Raw genomic sequence first — 20,023 nt, forward strand, 5'->3', positions numbered from 1 at the left:
TTAGGAGGTGTGGTCTTGTTGGAGGACTTGTATCATTGTACAAGCAGGCTTTCAGGTCTCCTATGCTCAAGATACACCCAGTATGATACACAGTCTCTTGCTGCCTTCAGTTCAAGTAGAACTCTTCAGTAGAACTCTCAGCTACTTCACCAGCACCATGTCTGCTGGGAAACTGCCATGATCCCAGACATTATGTTAATAGATAAACCTCTGAAATTGTACACCAGACTGAATTAAATATTTTCCTTTCAAAGAGTTGTCATAGTGTCTCTTTGTAGCAATGAAACCCTAAGACAGAGGTTGAGGGGAGAGAAGGGCTACAAGTTTCAGCTCAACCTAGTGAACTCTCATACAATGCAAAACAAAATGTTGCCAGAGTTTAAGCACTGTTGTTCTAGAAAAGTTCTAAAGAAGGCCCCACACAACATATTTGTTATCAATGCTTTATTGTTCAAAACAAAATTGAAATTCTCTGGCACATCAAACAATTATTTCTACAAAAGGAAAGCCTACAAATCTTGATAATTTATACAAATAACAGTTTTTCAAAAAATAAAATTTTAATTTAGTAAACTTGTCTTGTGCTCTACATTTTTAGCACTGTCTGCAATGATCCACCATAAATCCCTGAGCAGAGACATTTTGATCATGTTCTAATACCCCAGCGCCCCCTCCCCCCCCCGAGTTGGTCAGTTACTAAGTCCAGCCCTGTAGTGAAAAGTGTCAGCGACATGTAGGTATTAAAGATCCATGCATTTTATGACACAGGCCCAATGATTAACACCACTTGGGAGTTGAGTCATGTGAAATGTGACTATTGTGCATTCAGTGAACCTACAGAAAACAAGTGTTAGAAAGAAGGAACAGTAATAAGACAGACATAAAATGTAAAGACTAGAATGCCACAACTATTTAAATAAATTAAAAAAAAAGGTTAGACACTGAATTTATCTCTACAGCTTTATATTAAATTTCTTTGTCATCCGAATTGCCAATGCATTAGAAAATGAAATGTATACTTCAACCCACTATTTTTTGGTTTGACCATGGGTTTGTTCTTGTTAATGTTAAATATTATTCTGACAACACAGCGATTTAGTTATACTTTAACTTCTGGCCCTTGAGTGAAATGTTTACAGAGTAATATACACTTTAAAGAGGGCCTTCTCATAAACCCCATTAAAACTCTCACTACATCTGTTCTCTCATAGAAACTAATGTCATTGGAACACTACCTCAAGTTCTTTATCCACTGTATTCGATACATGACATGATATATAATATAGGGAGAAAACATAGAATTTTTTTCATGACCAGCTTCCCTTTAATGGAATCACTGACCATATACATATATATATATACATGGAGTATAGAAGGGAAGGAGAAAAAGCAAATAACTGTTTTAGCAAATCTTTTTTGTCTTGTTTTGTTATTTTGCTATGGCTGGATAATAAATAAATAAATATGTTGGGTACAGAATAGTTAATTTCTCTACAAAGAGGTTGCTAATAGACTGGTATTCTGGGAATTTAATTTTTAGTAGTAAAGTTTGAGTACAAGGCAAAAATGTTAAAAAATTTTTTTCTTTGTTTCATTTATAGCTTTTAACTTATAAAATGATCACTGAAATAGCTAATAGGAGGTGAGGAAAGAAAACGCTCAGTTTTCTATGAGAAAATATCTTTTAACTGAGAAAAGCATTTGGCAGACGATGGAGATATATGCAGGCTGATGTTTACTCCATGGCATCTTAAAATAATTTATTTTTGACATCTTTCAGGAAGAGCAAAATGAGACAACCCTCCAGGATTTATCCGCACTGGTGTTTAGGTATGCGAGGACACAATGGGTATTTCATATCAGCTCTTTTCAAAACACAAAGTCGTTGGCAACAATCCTTATGTACTTACCCTGCATTGGCTTATTATAGCAACCACTGGCTAGGAAGCACCGAGGACTGTGTCATATATAGTCATGATTAGTTATGAGAACTGGAACACTTATATCCCCATTTTTTTTTCAGCCTTAGTGAACAACATGTATAGTAACCATGGATAGACATCATAGAAGATAATTTCAAAAAAATTAATACAATGAGATCTACTAAACAACACGGGAGACAATACTGACAATATCGAAATGAAAATGCCTTTGTGACACACACCCAAGGCCACTCTAAGTCCTCTTGTATCACCTCTACGAGTGGTTAGCTCTTCTCCACACGTTCGTTTTGAGACATGACAGAAAAATGATGCTAAACACTTAGGAAGCCTAGGACATTCAAACCATAAAATGTTTATGTGCACGAGCCAAGAAACAACTGGAGATTCTGACAGATCCCGACACGCTGTTAAAACCAAAGTTGGATTAGCTTCAGCAATCAATAAGCAGGCTGTCCCAAAGAGGGAAGGCAGCAGCATAAGGACAACCGGTGGCTCACTGAGGATTTACACTTGTGTTAATCACCCCCTTAAGAGTTCACTGTGGCTGGATGGGCTCTCTGACTTCCTCTCACAGTGTTTAAGAAACAATAGAATTTCAAATTCTCCCTCCAAAGTGGACATCTGCAAATGAGACCCCTCTACTTTCTAGGAACTCTCCGAAATCCTCTTAGGTGCTCTGGTTTACAGTCTACGGGTAACAGTTTACACCCTCCCAGAGGGTCTCAATGTTCCCCTTTTTGGTGTTAAGGGCTGTGCCCATAGCAAAGTGGATTCTCCCAGCAGTGGCAGTAACCATAGTGACCTTTGTCCTGGGCTTGAAGTCGCCCTTGAGCTTTTATCACAGCACTCCTGGGAAGTTCTGTCTGTTAATGAAGCCAGCTCTGACAAGCGGAGGAGGAGGAGGGGAGTTCTCCTGTGTCAGGTCTTGGAGGTCTTCAAACCTTGCTTTTCCATGATGTTCCACAGCTTGCGGAGATTAGACTGAGTGATGACATCATCTGGCTTGAGTTGCAGGGCCCTCAGGTAGTTGGCCTCAGCCTTCTGCAGTCGCCCATTGAGATGCAGAATGGCCCCTAGGTTCATGAGAGCAGCAGGGTACTGGAAGAAGAGAGAGGAAGTGATTGATAAAGAGGCCATTTCAAGAGCTCCTTCATGGAGGACAAACGTCCTCAACCTCTCAGGCACGATTCCCATGTTTAGAGGCATCTGATAGAAGTAATTTACCAATTTATAGAAATAGAGACAGGAAGTATGCCCATCTTCAAACAGTAGATATGTACTCTAAATAGGATTAGGATAGGCAGTTAAGAAATGTTTTTTGGGTTTTTTTTTTTTTTTAATTTTCTTTAATGGAAAAGCATATATACATTAGAAGACTAGATATCCCAGACAACCTGTTTTTGGGAAGAAACAAGTATAGCTTAGTGACAGAGTGTGTACCTGCCGTGCCTGAAACTCAAGGTTCAAGTCCCAATGCAACAAAACAGAAAACACTTATAGCATGGAAACCTTGTTTATCTGAGTAAAGCCAACGAACAAAAATGTACTTCAAAAATGAGAAATCTGAGTGCAAAGTGAAGCTATCTATGTCCATGTTTTATCTTCTTAGCTATATTCTAGGCTTTCTGTGTATAAACATTAGGCTATGGGATTTACTAATGGTTTCAGAATGGAAGCCCTGAAAAAAAAATTAAATTTAAATTTAACATCTTTCTGAAACCTAAACTAAAATATTTCCTGGCAAGACAAGACCCACAGGTTTAAAATTTTAAAATGGTTAGATTCTCCTAATGCTGAATGTTTATATAAATATATCAAGGAAAACAATACCAAACCAGATTAAACATATGGCACAGGAAAATGTAACTTCAATAAATCCATTTTATACTACTTGTTGAAAAATACTTAAGGAAGAATGAAAAAAGAAAAACTAAATAATACACCATTTTAGTCACTGTGGCAAGTAAAATATAAAATTGTCATGTAAAAGATTCAGAAAGATTTTTTAAAAAATTATGGTAACCATAGATTACTATGAGGATTTTTGTCTCCAAATTCTCAGATACCTGTTCATGAAAGTCTATTGTGATGGGAAAAATATTTTGCTTTCTCTCTACAAATAGAGAAACTGCATCCCTGTTTGTGTCCCATCCTTAGAAGGCTCTTGTTAATAGGAAGCAAACTTTTTGGCAGCTACATAAATGCATAGTACATATATCAGATAAACATTGTTTATATGCTATGATTATGAATTCATTTTTGCAGACAGTATCTGCCATTAATTGTCCTTCACTCTACACAGAAACCAAAGATAATGTCAAACCATTCTATGATTTGGTATTTTTAAAATGCATGCATTTTTTTTAGCTGAATTCAATTGATCCTACTGTTTACTGTAAAAACAATTACTTCTGAGCCAAAGAGTAGAATCATGTAAAACCAACTAAAGGAAAAGCATGATCAAGTTTCAAGCTTAAGAGATCTGGGTTTGAGTTCTTAACCATCCTGACCTTGGTGACATGGCCTAAGAGCCTTGTATCCCAATTTCTGAACGTTCCTAGAGAAGTATGTGGCAGAATACCTTCACAAATTAGACATTGCAAATGCCATGGTCAGCTTTTTCTATTCTATTAAATGCTTCTTGGTAATTTTCATAATTTTTAGTTCAGTGGCTAGAGAATATCTCTGAATACACATCAAAATTCTCTTAAATTCTAAACTGCTAGCCATTCTTTTCAAGCTTTTCTACATTCTTATTTTCCTTCAAATTATATCACAAATATAAGCTTTGCCTGACTTTTCACTAATCTTTTGGCTAGAATGACTTAATACTTATGAAGAAAAAAAATACAGATGGTAAGTTTCTAACTTTAAACACTAATTCAAATCTACCCAGCTCTAAATTGTATGGCAATGTCAAGTGCTACACTGGAAACCAAATTAACACCGCCTACATCATCGTCTACAGGAATTCTGCTATCACACCACCAATATTACCTGGAGCTCCTCTGATGCCTGAACATATTTCTGAATTATGACTCATCACAGTTCTTAGCATGACTGTCACTAACACAGCTCCTAAACTTTGGTATACATGTATTCAGAGCCTCAACTACTAGAGATGCTAAATATGGGAAGGAGAATCACTGTTGGCAGCCATTCCTTGTTAACCAGAAGTAGGAGAAGCCCAGGAACTGGGCTGAGAGAAACCAGATGGCTCTGTGGGACAGCCTTTATTTCCTCAATTACTGTGTTACTAATATGCCTCTACCTATAGTGTATATGCATCAAACTGCAATAGACAAAGCTTATCAAGACACTCACAGATTAAGCATTCAAATGGCCTAGGTTCACATGGCAGCAGTACCACAAAGAAGAAATGTATATCTGGGCAGGTTGGGTGTTGTCTTGGGATTGCAATTCCTTGTCCAAGTTTGATGACAGAAGAATTTGCTTCATCTAGTTACTAAAAAGATTTTCTGAGAATGAAATCATATTGCCTTTTCCCTTTCTCTCCCTACTTTGCCTTATCACTTCAAAACTGCGAACCAAAATCTCCTTCCAAGTGTGTTCAACAACATGCACCAGGCCTTCTGGACTGCTTGGGCCTGTGCTAACTTTCTAATCTTTTCCAGGTTGTTCCTCTCACGGGCAGAAATAAAAACTGGGTGGGGAAGGACATCAACCAAGTTACACACATTACTGTATTATTGTTTCTCTAAACTAGAGCCCAAGGCTTTTCTGTCCTTCCTATCACCAGTTGCTAAATAAAATATTAGTATTTAGTATTATTGTAAGAAAACATACAAAGGAAGTTACATTTGTTTGTGGATGATTTCTAGATGCTGGTTATAATTTTGTCACAAATTTGACCTCAAGGAAATTCATTCCTATTTGTTAACTGTTTTCCGTAAAGAATAAAAAATGTGTAAAACTAGGTATATGCATATTTAAGAACATCGATACTTTAAGTGGTTACATATTTATTTATCATTATAACATTTTGTAATGAATGCAAATACCATTTCTATTAGGGAAATTACTTTAGAAATTTAAAAATCTGTATAGTATACTGCTTCCAACACCCTATAGCTTCTCTGAGATAATGGCAAACAATGAAATGTACAAAGGGTTCTGCTAAAACGTCACTGAAGTAATGGATATTGGCACCTTAAGTACCCGCTTTCAAAGCATCAACACTGACTTGCACATAAATAAATGTTTAAGTCTTTGTTAAAAAAACCATATATTAACAGACATGGTTTATTTTCCAAAGCCTGTCACGTACACCTACCAGAGCAGTGGCTGTGAGGATTAATATATGGCCACTGTCCTGAGAACTTCTGGCCTTCTAGCCACACATCTAAGTTCAAAAAATACTCCTGGCAGCACCTCAATGCAGGGCAGGAGAGGAGAATTTCAGGCCCCACTCATGGAGTCAGAATGTGAATGTTAACTAGGTCCTCAGGTTCTTTTTATTCCCACAAAAATACTAGAAGGGCTGTTGTCAAGGTCGCTTCTAGATCAAAGATGCTATCATCTTACAGCTTTTACAAAGAAATTGCTTAGACTAGGTAGAGCCTGTAGAACAGACTGTGTCAGATCATATTATCTATCCTCTTGTAAAGTAGAACTCTCCTTTTGGTCATATAATTACTTAAGACAGTAAGTGTCCAGATGAAATTTTATTAACAGAGCTGTAAATGATTAAATGCTAGGAGACAGAAAAAAAGGCTGTGGAGACAGCGTGTGATGGGTGTCTAAACAGCCTGCAAGGCTCTTTAGCTATGGAAGTGGATGCAAGAATTTAGGGTGGAAGTCTGTCCTATTATGTACTGGTGGCTTTGCTCTCTGCCATCTGCAACCCATGGGTTGGGATGAGACACATAAAGACAAGCACCAGTGTCTTCCCTCATACACACATGGTCTTTATTGAAGACAGCCGATGAAAATTTCAATGTGTTATCCATGGCAGGCAGCAGCTTACAGCCCTGTAACACAGGGCTCCTGGTTAAATACCAACAAAATGAGACCACCTCCTTCTTTGCAGGCTATAACAGTGGACCAGACATCGATTGTTTCCTTGAAGATGACAGATGTGTTACATCAATTGGGATAACTAGCAGCCATGTGGAGGCAGCATGTGACGTCTTTCTCAAGTCTCTGGAGAGTTGTGCCTTGTTATTTTACTGTGGTCTTTGGCTTGATTCTCTTATGTTGGAGGAGGAAATTAAAATGATGGATATCTACTGGGGTAGGTTAGAGCAATGGCAGCAAGATTGTGGAGGTCTTCGTGGAGTCCAAGCTCAAAAACTTAAACGTTCTTTGGGAACATGAGTTGACTTTTTCTGTCACATCCCATAATGTTGGAAAGAAACTTCTAAAGGAAAAATAGTGGTTTGTGAATGGATACAGACTTGGGAATTTTTGGATTCTTTTGGGGACAGGGCTAAAATATAGAAGTCTGGAGAGTCCTTGGAAGTTCCAGAGGAAGAAAAACACTACGTGGTATATATTCCATTAGACCCTGTGGCTACTCCTCTCGTACTGAAGCAACTATGGGAAGATGAAAATAGAATATAGTAACCGATATTTCTACCTAATAAATGCCTTTATTTCCAATCTGTTTTATTGATTCCTTTCCAAAGAATCTGCTCATGTTGCTGAAACTATTTATAGAGTGGGATATTTACTGTTGTGGGAACCAGATACCATTTGAAAGAGAAAGCCTGCCAGGCGAACGGTCTCCTCCTAACTCATATACCGTGTACCAGAGGAATGTTTCCAAGAGCCTCACCTTCAACTTTCCTTCTGAATATAATTTTCAAATGAATAAATTTACATAGTTAAAGATTATTAGTGGATACTCACCATTTTTAAAAATAGTTACCTCTTGTGAGGCTATGCCAGTGCCTGGCAAACACAGAAGTGGATGCTCAGAGTCAGCTATTGGATGGAACACAGGGCCCCTAATGAAGGAGCTAGAGAAAGTACCCAAGGAGCTGAAAAGATCTGCAACCCTATAGGTGGAACAACAATATGAACTAACCAGTAGCTCCCAGAGCTTGTGTCTCTAGCTGCATATGTAGCAGAGGATGGCCTAGTCGGCCATCAATGGGAGGAGAGGCCCTTGGTTTGCAAAGATTATATGCCCCAGTACAGGGGAATGCCAGGGCCAGGAAGTGGGAGTGGGTGGGTGGGGAGCAGGGCGGGGAGGGGGGAGTATAGGGGACTTTCAGAGAGGAAACCAAGAAAGGGGATAGCACTTGAAATGTAAATGAAGAAATATCTTATTAAAAAGAAAAAAGAAAAAAGAAAAAAAGTTATCAAATAACTGAATGAGGGCTACGTGGTGCCATTCAAATGTATTTGGCTGAAATTGCTTACTCATCAAAATTAACATGAAAAATGACTGTGCCATTATGTTAAAAAATTACTGGCATAAACAGTTTAAGAAACAATATTGGAAAGAACATACTAGTGATTTTAATATACATCTTACAGAAAAGCATAATGTGAACTGAAATAATACCAGATATACTATAATCTTCAGTCTTGCAGTTATTGTTAGTCCTGTTTTGCCCAACTGGTGTGCATAACAGTCTAACCCCAAACCACAATCCTAGATATAGCAGCTTTGATCCCTGCCTCCTATATATTCAAACACATCATATCTAATTGTTAAGTTTGTGTAAATGGACCTTTAAAAATATTTCTTAAATCTTTTCCCTGGGAAGTTGGTGGTGTAGGTCAACAATAGACTTGTTTGCCTAGCCTATGTGCAGCTTTGAGTTTGATGCTAGCAACAACTCCAAAAAAAAAAAAAAAAAAAAAAAAGGCCAGAGAAACAAGGGAGACCCTTACACCTATATTTTTTTTTTCTCTTTCATGTTTTTAATTCTTAATCCCTTAAGAAAACTTCTACATTATACAATTACTCTGACATTAAAAAAATAGCTAACTGACCAGATAGTGAGTGGCAGAAAAATACCATGAACCCACATCTAATTAATGGAACCTTCTTAACACAACTGAAGGCCCTGGCTACATCAGTGCTTTATTCTTGAACACCTTCAAAACAGAAGCACTATCTTGAAATGGACAGTTCTCATCCAAGGGCACATTGTATCCATTTCTGTGTGTGCATGCAAAGTAAATGCAAACCTTTTGTATGTTGTATAGCCCAGCCACTCATCATCCAACATGAAATGCCATTTTGCCATGCGTGTACCTGAAGCTTGCCAGTTTTGCCCATCCGTATATCGTTTTGATTGGTTAGCATCTGAGGTTGTCTCCTCACTTGTACTGCTCTGCATTACTTCAATTTCTTCCTGGCAGGAATCAGAACTCTTTTAAATACGACCACTTGTTGCTGTCCTGTGTATCTCTACACACATAGTTATGGAATGGCCTCTAGGAGTGGAGTTGCTGCATCACAGAGGAGCACTGGCTTTGCCAGATCTTAGGATGTCATCAACATATTATAGTCAGTCCATATACCATAGCCTTAATAATAGTCAGCACGTTCTAACTTATTTATAATAAGCTGACTGTTATAGCTTAGTCTGTGCTTAATTTCACTGATTACTGGAGAAGTAACATTTTCATTTATGATCTTTTTACAATGTACCTTCAGTAACATATATATTCAGATCTATCTGTAGATAAAGTGAGTTTGTTGAGAGTTTTCAGGCACATGGAAATATCTGAAAAGTAAGAACATGGGCCCTCACAAATCTAAGACTCAGCCTAAACAGAAAAGATTTAAGAGAGATTTTTAAGGTTAAGTTACAAAAACCAAACAATTGAATCTGAGGTACTTAAGTACATAGGAGGAGGAATCAAGGGTTCTCTGATGGTTCCCAAGCCTAAAAACTAGACTTTTCTGACCACTCTGCATTTCTGCCTCTTCTTCCGCTACCAATTTTCTTCTCTCATGCCATCATTTTTACCTCATTTTAAAATTTCTTCTTTGAAATTTATGTACAAAGTGTTTTGATTATATTTATATCCCCCTTTCTTAACTCCTTCCAGACCCTTCTCCTTTTTCAGACCTACACAACTTTCTATTCTTTCTTTATTTTAATTTGTTGACTCCAATTTGTGCTTCCCATATAATCTTGGATGTGTGGCCTTCTCTGGAAGTGTGATCTATCCCCAATTAAGGAGCTAGAGAAAGTATTGAAGGAGCTGAAGTTGTTCCTATAGGGGGAACAACAATATGAACTAACTAGTACCCCCAGAGCTCCTGTCTCTAGCTATATATGTAGCAGAGGATGGCCTAGTCGGCCATCAATGGGAGGAGAGGCCCTTGGTCTTTTGAAGATTCTGTGCCCCAGTCCAGGGAAATGCCAGGGCCAGGAAGTGGGAGTAGGTGGGTTGGAGAGCAGGGGGAGGAGGGAAGGTACAGGGATTCTCAGAGAGGAAACTAGGAAAGGGGATAGCACTTGAAATGTAAATGAAGAAAACATCTAATTAAAAAAAAGAGTTAAAACTTAAAAGAAAGGAGTTATACTTAAAAAAACAAACAAACAAAAACAACCAACCAAACAAACAAAAAACCCTGGATCTTCCTCTCTCAAAAGCTATCAATTGTATCAATTGTCAATACTTCCTTAGCTAGAGGAAGAACTTTGTGCTGACTTCCACTATCTGTGCTGGGATTCATGCCTAGTTTGAACCCTCACAGGTCTTATTATAAATGTTATCACAACTGCTGTGAGTGTAAGCCCACATGTGAAACTGCACTAATATATCTGAAAACCAATATTTCATTGTAATCACCCACCTCTGGATTTTATCGTCTTTTTATCACATATTCTGTAATGACTTTTGAGCCTTGGGATGAGTTGTAACAGATATTTCATTAAGCATTGAGCAGTTCACAGTCTCTTATACTCTGCATCTTGATTCATTGTGGGAATCTGTGGGAATCACCATGATACTCCAAATAGTTTGTTTTTTGTTTTGTTGTATTGTGTTTTTTTGTGAAGGCATGAAATATGTGTATTTTTGGGGTACAAATAATCATTAGGAGTTGATTTAATAGTGCTTACAATTAGGAAACTAAAGGCATACTCTACTGTAGGGTCTATGACCTGTCTAGATATAGTTCATGACTCAACAAAGATGCCAGGTATATGTTTCATTTTGTGGAGTGAGCTCAAAATTGCGTCAGAAAGTGGTGGGTTATTCCCATGTTGTTTATGTCACTATTGCACAAGTAGGCCTATTTTTTCAGGCAACTACAATGGCTACAATAACAACTAATACAACTTTAACAAAAACAATTATTGTAGTTCTCAGAGTTTGTGGCTGGAGAAGACTGATCACATGCAAGCACATTCCTGACCCATCAAAGCTAGCTAGTATGGATGAAGCTTTCCAGTGAGTACCAGCTGAATCTCTCCATATTTCGTGACAATGATATGTAACATATTCAGCATAGGGTCTTCTGTCTAGTTTTGGAAGGTAACCAATATCATTGGCAATATACCATCTTTGGTAATATACCCAAAGAACTCTATGTGCTACCATGGAGATACTTTGTTATCCAGGGTCATTTCTGCTCTATTTACAATAAGCTATGAAATGAAAACAACCCAGCTTTCCATCAAACAACAGACAATGAAAATGTAGTATGCTTCCTACAATGGGATTTTATTATCCAGCTCTTCAAGGAATTTATAAAATTCACAGGTAAATGGATGAGGCTGGAACACATCATTCTGGGTGAGGTAACCTAGACCCAGTAAGACAAACACTTCATGTTTTCTCTCATCTGAGGATATTATTAGCGTTGAATCTACAGATGTGTATGTTTTATTTGGAATAATACCCAGGGAGATGGAGAAAGTAGTAAGGAGTCATGGAGTGGAGTAGAGTGCAAGAGAGAGAGAGAGAGAGAGAGAGAGAGAGAGAGAGAGAGAGAGAGAGAGAGAGAGAGAGAGAGAGAGCAAACACTTATAGGATTAAATGGAAATAATAGATTAGGAAGGGTTAAACTGGGTCTTGTGGGAAAACAAAGTAGAGGAGAAGATACAGGGAGGGATGAATGACACTACACACCTTTGCAAAATGTTACGTAGGAATCAAGATTTTTTTTTTAAGTCAGTGTTGTGCAGGTTCCAAACCATCCTAGAACTCCTTATGTAGCGATGGCTGGTGCTGAAACCACATATCTCTTGCTTCTGCCCTTCAAATGCTGAGATTACAATTGTACACTGTCATGTCCCACTAGTAGTGTTTCTCAACAGAAACGTGTGTCCAGGAGTGATGGCTGAAGTCTATATACACAGCATTTGGCGGAGTGAGGTAAATACATTTGAAGTTAGCCTGAGCTACAGAATGAGTTCCTGTCTCAGAAATCAAAAAAAAAAAATATATATATATATATAAAAGTTAAGAATTATCTGTCATAAACAAAATGGAGCCTCCTTGAAACAGGTTCACCTTCCATGTGTGGGATGCTTGAGCGATCAGAGCCGTATGATCATGTAATCCAAGGTCACTGTAGCAGGAGAGCAATGCTATCTGCTAATCAGCCAGCCCGCAGGATAAACTTTACGTATAGCCTTTGTCCAGATGCCTTGCTTGATGTCTCCCCTTTCAGATCCATTAAAAGATAACAAGAAAAAATAATTGAGGTTTAGGAGGATAATCTTGCTCTTTCCCCCTCTGAAGTACTTAAATTTCTGCTGGCATCCTGTCCATTTTCTAAACAACAGCCTCCCGTGCTTCTCTCACCTTCAGTGTCCTCTCTACTCCTGCATGTCTCCCACTTAAATATTCACACTTTTAATAAAAGGGGTGGGGAATGGTGTTTTTGGAGATTTCAAGCGGTGCCTAAAAGAAAGTATCCAGAACCTTCGGCCTTGGTTATAAGCAGTCTTTTAAAATCTGGCATTCAAAATGAATATTCCCTGTTCTGTCTGGACTTCCTAGACATCTGTTTCTGTCATGTGCTCCTTAAAACATCTATTCCTCCCATAAAGGACTCTTCTAACAATGCCCTTCTTCCTTTCTCTCAGACAAACTATTCACTAAAGCAAACAATACAAAGCCAGAGTGGACAGCCATCTCTATTCACTGCTGACTTCCAGTGTTCCCATGGCACTGCCTGCATACATTAACTGCAACATTTACCACAATGAATCATAGCTGCTTGTTACACACGTCTGTCTTCTTCACTGGAGGGTGAAAACCTCATTGAGTTGATTTCAATTGTCTTTAAACTGCTCGAGGTAGACGCTGGCATACGAAGGAAACACTCAATGAATGCTTGCTGAAATTCTGTATGGGCCAGCTGAAGAAACTGGCTAAGCAATGGTCAATTCTAAACCTGGGTCAGTTTAATTTGAAATGCATTTATTGTGCACCTATAGGTCATGTACTCAGCTACACACTAGATAAGTAACAGGCAAAAAGCTTTTATTTTAAAATAGATGTGGAATTTGTTCATTTTAGTGTATCCTGCTATTTACCTCAAGCATGTAGGAAGATATATATGTATATATGTATATATACATATATATATGTATATATATATGTATATATAATCTCAATGTTATCCCTCAAACTTAGGCGGTAGATAAAACTGCCCTCTATGCATTAAAGTAAGTGCTAACAGGGATCACATGGGAAGGATTCACTGTCCTCAGTGTTTAGGCCTGCTCATGATGACAAATGCATCCCTTGGAAGGTATAGAAAGATGTGTCTAAGTGGAACACAGTAAGATCGGTGAGGGAAGTGGAGAGAAAGCTTTTATATCTGGGTAGAAGGCTATGAGACAAGATACACTAACTGGTTGCTGCAAGACTTTATATATCCAAAATCAGAGTGTGCATAAATTTTAGTAATTAATAGGTGGCATTGAAATCTCCTTTTTTAAAAAAAAATTTAAAAGCATTTTTGGCAGACTGCTGAGAGCAGAGCTGAAGGTAATGGACAGTAATCCTAATATATAAGGGTCTGGATTTCAATTACTTTGAAGATTAAGCTGATGATAGTGACAGCCATGATGTTAACCCTTCTGTGACCCAACCATCTTCAGGGGGAAACCCATACTTAACAATATACTATTAATGCAGTGCACGGAAGAGGGCTCTTCACAGAAAAGCGCGGTGAAATGAAAATTCATAAGCAACGTAGTGCTCTCCATGCTAAGAGAACAGTTCTCTGAAGTCAAATTTTGACTAAAGCGTCACTACAAAGTAAGATTTATGAAATCATAGATGGAACAAAAAAAACCCATAACAGCAGTGAAATCCAGCAACGGGAAGGCAGCTCCTGACAGATGATATGAGTGATCCTCAGTGTAGATGTAGTGTTTGGATTTGTGAAATAGCTTTTGAATAAAACGAAATACAGGCGGGTAACAAGGAAGACATGGTATTGCATTAAGGGAGTAGTTTCAATCTGTCAGTGACACATTTTATCCTGTGTACTCAATCCTTGCTTCCTACATCTGCCAAGTCCCACGGGGCATACCAGGCATGTTCATTTAACTTTTATGGCCGGAGTGATTGCCACAATGTGGAGCGCTATTCATTTCCCTGGCAGTCGACATGTCGGCAGCTGTGGCGTGGCGGGTGAGGAGACAGTCATTGTAATGGGACCATCTCCAAGGTGATAGTTATCTCGAACAGACTTCAAAATGCATCCCTTAAATTAAGAACCTGATCTCAGAAAGTTACTTTTCACTGAAAAGGTGCTACTTCAAAGTTGCGTTTCCTAAATGCTCTCCATTTTATAGGGAAGTCTTTCCCAGCTCACAAGTGGAAAGCCCGGGTCCCAGGCTACCTAAGTGGCATTTGTAAAATGTAACCAGCACACTGCTCAGTTTTGATTTGCAGTAAAAAACAAAACAAAACAAAACAAAAACATAATGCTTATTCTGTGAAGCAAAACTATCAGACTTTTGCTCTTCACCATGAGAATAGTCAGGGCAGACAAGCATTGTCTGGATGTCATAATGAAACAAACAGAAAGCCAAGCTCTGCCTGCCCCCATTTACCTTAGAGAGGTGCCACAAGATTCCATACCATCTTTGAGACAATTGCTTTGCTTATCATTTCAAGCAATATAGTTAACTCTATACTGCACTTAATAGCTCTAGCATGAATATGAAGAAGGAACATGTGATGACATTCTCAATCATAGTCACGTGAATGGATTCCAGCTGACCAGGTTGTTCAAGCATAAATTTGAATATATGTGATAAAGGGCTATGTATTCTGAGAAGTTGGAACTAGTCACTGCCACGTCATTAAGTCATATGTCAGAAATATGTTGGAAATGAATACTAGTACCTAAAATATTTAGGAACTCCATTATCATGATTGGCAGGAGTAGAATCTCACTTTCATGGAGGTTTTTTTTTAATATTATTAATGAAAATTTATCTTCGTTACACACACAAGAAATCAGGGAGTATATGTTTATCATATGGTTCAGAAATATCACACTGACATAACCAAAGATACACAGGAGCATGAATTGAAAGATGCAAAATAATCAAATATGGGAAATTACTTCAACTAATGTAGAGGCCTTCTCTAGTTCACTTTTATACTTTCAATTCGTTGATACTACGGGAGTTATCTGAGCAGTGATGATTTATGTAATGCAGAAAAGACAGACTTGTTCCTGAATAAGACTTACTGTTAATATTCCCTGCTTATAACTATGGAAAGGAGCAGGTCAATGATTTCCAAGCAGCAGATTAAAATGATTAGCCTAATAACCTTCTAACCTTCACTAAACTGCGATCATGGAGTCTCCATTAATGTACTGGCCCAATGTATTTCTCCCATTCAGTAATCAGACTCTAGAAGTGTGGCAACCGATAATCAGTGAGGGTCTCATTCCCCGACCGGCAATCTCATGGCCTTCCTCAGTGTGTACACATACTGTTTTAGAAGAGCTTCAGTCCCATCCTAAGGATTCTACTCTCAAGGCCTAATCAATCAAGCCCAATCGATTCTCTCAGAGCCTCCACCTCCAATTACTTTAGGAGAAGGGTTTTAGTCTATGTATCTGGGAGTTGATCAGATATTCAATTCATCACACCTAGGCTACATCACTTTTGTTCTCTGTTACAGAGCAGACAGGATGTGAAAACAAAGGATTAATTAGAGATGAGGTTCAGTCAGAATAATCACATTTCAACATGACATAAGAAGGCAGCAGGTGGAAGACACACACACACACACACACACACACACACACACATGCACTTTCTTGAGCAAGCCAACCACAGCTTTTGTGCACACAGCAAGTAGAAAGTATTTCTCATGCTCTAAGCAAGCATGACTACATCAAACATAAACAAACAGGAGTAAAGCAGTTCCTCCAAAAACTATACATCCTCCAGGGGTTAAAAGTAAAATGTGGACATTGACCGATGCACACTATTCTCTTTAGGGTGGGGTCTAAAGGGGGGGGGGTCTTTGTTAATATCTTCTGGAAAAAAATGGTGATGCGAGGTGTTTATACATCATTTCAGAAACAATTCCACCAGGATACACTCATCAAGGTGACGTTGCCATGCTACAAGCTGAGCCATGGCACTTGCAAAAGTATCACAGCTGCTGCAAACGTAAAATAAATAACTGTAGCCCGTGGGTCAGCACTCACGGCAAACCAAGGGGTGCTGAGTGGCAGACTTCCTCTGACATGTGGTACAGACTCAAGCGCCACCTAAGGAGCTCTCCAGCCTGTGCAAAGTCAGTATCTGGAATGGCTCTAACCAACGATGTCATTAATCATCTTCTAAATAAGGCATGTCCAGCCAGCATTGGCTTTTACAGCTATACGATCTTAATAACTGACCTGATGACGTATTTTCCTTTTATGTTCTTATATAATACAGATTTTGCAATGCTTATACATGGTCCATCTATCAATGTCTCATCGCTTCCTTATTTTTAAAACCCCACGACTCTTTCCTTTAGTTTTCCCTTCCTTGGTGCTGAACACCAATACAAGAAAGGAAACGGACAAGCAAGGAATAATCACACATGCCCCAAGTCCTAACACGGCTAGCCTCAAACACATCAAATGGATATTTTTCTCATCAGTCTCTCAAATTACAACCAAAATGAAAGTTGGAGAGAAATGCCGAGACAAGTAAATCAATTCAGACTCTATTAGAATTTTTTCTATGCCAACCCTGACTTCCTTATGATTCTATACCAAGTTAGGGAGCCTTAAGAGTTACAAAAGTGTATATCAAATCCATTGCATGCAATACATTGCCATCCTCTGAAAGAAGTAATTTGTATGCACAGTGTAACAACGTGAGATCTGATATTTGACTAGGCTACTTATCACTGGTACCTGTGATTCACACCTGAACAGCCAAGACAAAATGCACTTCTTTAGAATTATAAGAAGGCATATCTTTCTAGTTCTTTTATGTGAGAAACAGAGGCACGATTCTTCCTTCCTACTGTATATTAGTAGAAATGAAGTACCTTATGAATACTCCACTAATTAAATTGTAAGACATATATGTCATAAATGGTTAATGTCCATTCTACATAATATTTAAATCCAATTCCAGTGTCTTGAAATGACTCATAAAAGTTAAGCTATGCTCTAATGCCTGTAATTTGATACTTTAATTTAGTCAAAAATGTAAGTTTAAAAACTTTGATAACTTCTTGGTTCGCCCAAGAGAAAAATTAAATGATAATTATAAAAGAAGCATTCTTAGAAAATTAATGCTGTGTGCCTGATCTATTACACAAGTGAATCCCAGCAGGGAGTCAGGGTGTGGGGTGGGTGCAGGTCATCTCTGCTCCAAAGTTTGTTCACAGGGGAACAGGTACCACGGACATCTCAAGAAACAGAAACAAGGCACTCTGGCATTTCTTACTGCATACATAAGAACTAGAAAGAAAAAAAGAAATTTTATACAGATGAAAAATTTAAGAAAAAGTACAATTTCAGTCTAAACATCGCTAAAATCAACTATGTCCTGCAGTTCTCTGATTATGAGTTTTAAAAATATGAGTTTCTTGTTGGGTGTGGTGCTGCATGCTTTTAACCTCGAAGAGGCAGAAAAGTGGGTCTCTGTGAGTTCCAGGTCAGTGTAGCCTACCTAATTAATGAGAAGCTTCTATATGACGAAGCCCAAACAATACAGATAACAGTCCATATATCAGGTCTGATAGAGCTTACATTCTATTGAATACACAAGTAATATGTGTGAGCTCCATCAATACTGTAATACATACTTAGATTAAAAGTGAATCAGGATTTGTGTTTAAGGAAAGCATTAGAGGGAAGACAGTAAATTACTCTGTAAATCTTGTCTGATTTAATTTTGATCCCCCCGCCTCTGCCGCCCCTCTCCCAAGATTCAAAAGAAGAGTCCACAAGGAACATGAACAGCACATCCATACATAGGAAAGAACTACCAGCAGGCTGAAGGCAAGAGGGGCCTGAGTCAGAATCCACTGGAAATATTGGAATAGGTTTCCAGGAGGCAGGAGTGACTATCCTTCAAGTGCTTTCCCATAGGACAACAAAGAACTCAAAACTGAGAACACACGCATGGCTGATTGGTGCAAATATGTGATGGAGTAGGTTCAAAGGAAAATGTAAAGTTCTGTTTTAAAGTAGAGGTGAGAAATAGTGTGGAGGATAGCTAAGGAAAAGGGGTTAAGAGCTTTTCTTACCATTTTTACAAATTTGTAGGGAGAATATTCTTTAATGGTAATGGATAAATTGTTATAATAGGGGAGACAGAATAAGAGTGGGGAGGCTTTGGGGATGCTGTCCATTACCATCCAGAGCAGAGGTATCTATTAGTGAAGAGTTTCATTTGAATTAAGAGCATGAACACTTTCTCAGTAATAGGAGGGGGAAAATAGCCTTAAGGGTACAGATGACCATAAATGTTAGATGTGGGGACAGAAGTTTAAGGAAGCTCTCTGATATCTTCAAAATTTATACTCTAGAGAAAATATAGTAGTAGCCTCTAGTAGGACCCTGATGGAATCAGTAGTGACTCTGGGACTTTTAGTCATGAGAATAAGGTGTAAACAGTTATCTGAGAAATTATGAGAAAACACTAGCAAACTCTAGAACAGTGGTTCCCAACCTTCCTAATGCTGCAACTCTTTAATACAGTTCCTTGTGTTGGGGTGAACCCCCAATCATAAAATTATTTGTTGATGTTTCATAATTTTAATTTTGTTACTGTTACAAATAATGCATATATCTGTATATATATATCAATGGTCCTAGGTGACTGTTGTGAAAGGGCTGTTTAACACCCACCCCAAGGGCTGCCAAACCACAGGTTGAGAACTATTGTCCTAGAATGATTTCCCTAGAATAGAAGACACGTGAGGTTACTGACACGGATTTTGAAGACATATATTTTTATTTACTTATATTCAGCTTTAAGGTGCAGGCATGAACCACACAGAGATGGTAATGTCTTGAACAACATGTATGAGTATGTGAGAGGCAGCAGAGGAGAGGTAACGAGTAATGTATCATTATAATGAATGAGCATGGAACATCATGTAAGCATGAAGAGTTGGAAGGAATGTTGTGATGAAGCATACTGAATACTAGCAATTTCCTGGTACTGTTGGTTGCAGGTGTCTGCATTGGGTTAGGTGGTACCCAAAGTGAAGATGATAGGTAAGAATGGGAATAGTAACTGGGAAAGATGGACCACTGGGAAGAACAACGCTTGGAAAATATTCTGGTGTTCAGCAGTGATGAAAAATACAGGCAGAAGAGAGGTACAGTCACCTGGGCAACACAAAATGAGGGGTGATCTGAGAACACTGGGACATTTCGGGTGACTTCTGTAAGAAAGATAAAGAACACGACGAAGAAGAGTCCTGGTCATACAAAGGAAGAAATATGCATCGATTTCATTAATAAACGGCTTGATTCATTTTGATAAAAAGTTAATTTCCTAAGAGTAATGGTCACTTATTGATACCGTACTTTAAGCACCAAAGAGCTGATACTTATGCCTTGACCATCTGCACCTTGAAGGATACTGTGATATCTAAAATATGTTCTAAAATGTTTCTATATACTGATGAAT

At 38.3% G+C, this 20,023-nt stretch overlaps 1 protein-coding gene across 2 annotated transcripts in view; it reads right to left on the bottom strand.

The window, feature by feature from the left end:
• Window positions 1-429: 429 nt before the first annotated feature.
• Window positions 430-20,023, bottom strand: part of Tmtc2 (transmembrane and tetratricopeptide repeat containing 2) — a 386,817-nt gene continuing 367,223 nt past the window's right edge. The window contains exons 12-13 of one of the 2 annotated variants that reach the window (XR_380404.3): window positions 12,396-12,548; window positions 430-3,041 (exon numbers count right to left, since the gene is read on the bottom strand). Coding sequence is in view for 1 of the 2 variants with exons in the window: in NM_177368.4 (NP_796342.2) it covers window positions 2,862-3,041 (180 nt within the window). In the remaining variant the exon portion in view is untranslated. The remainder of the gene's footprint in view (window positions 3,042-12,395; window positions 12,549-20,023) is intronic. The other variant, NM_177368.4, reaches the window with a different exon arrangement.

Source organism: Mus musculus, chromosome 10 (genome assembly GCF_000001635.26).
Source record: "Mus musculus strain C57BL/6J chromosome 10, GRCm38.p6 C57BL/6J".
Lineage (NCBI taxonomy): Eukaryota > Metazoa > Chordata > Mammalia > Rodentia > Muridae > Mus > Mus musculus.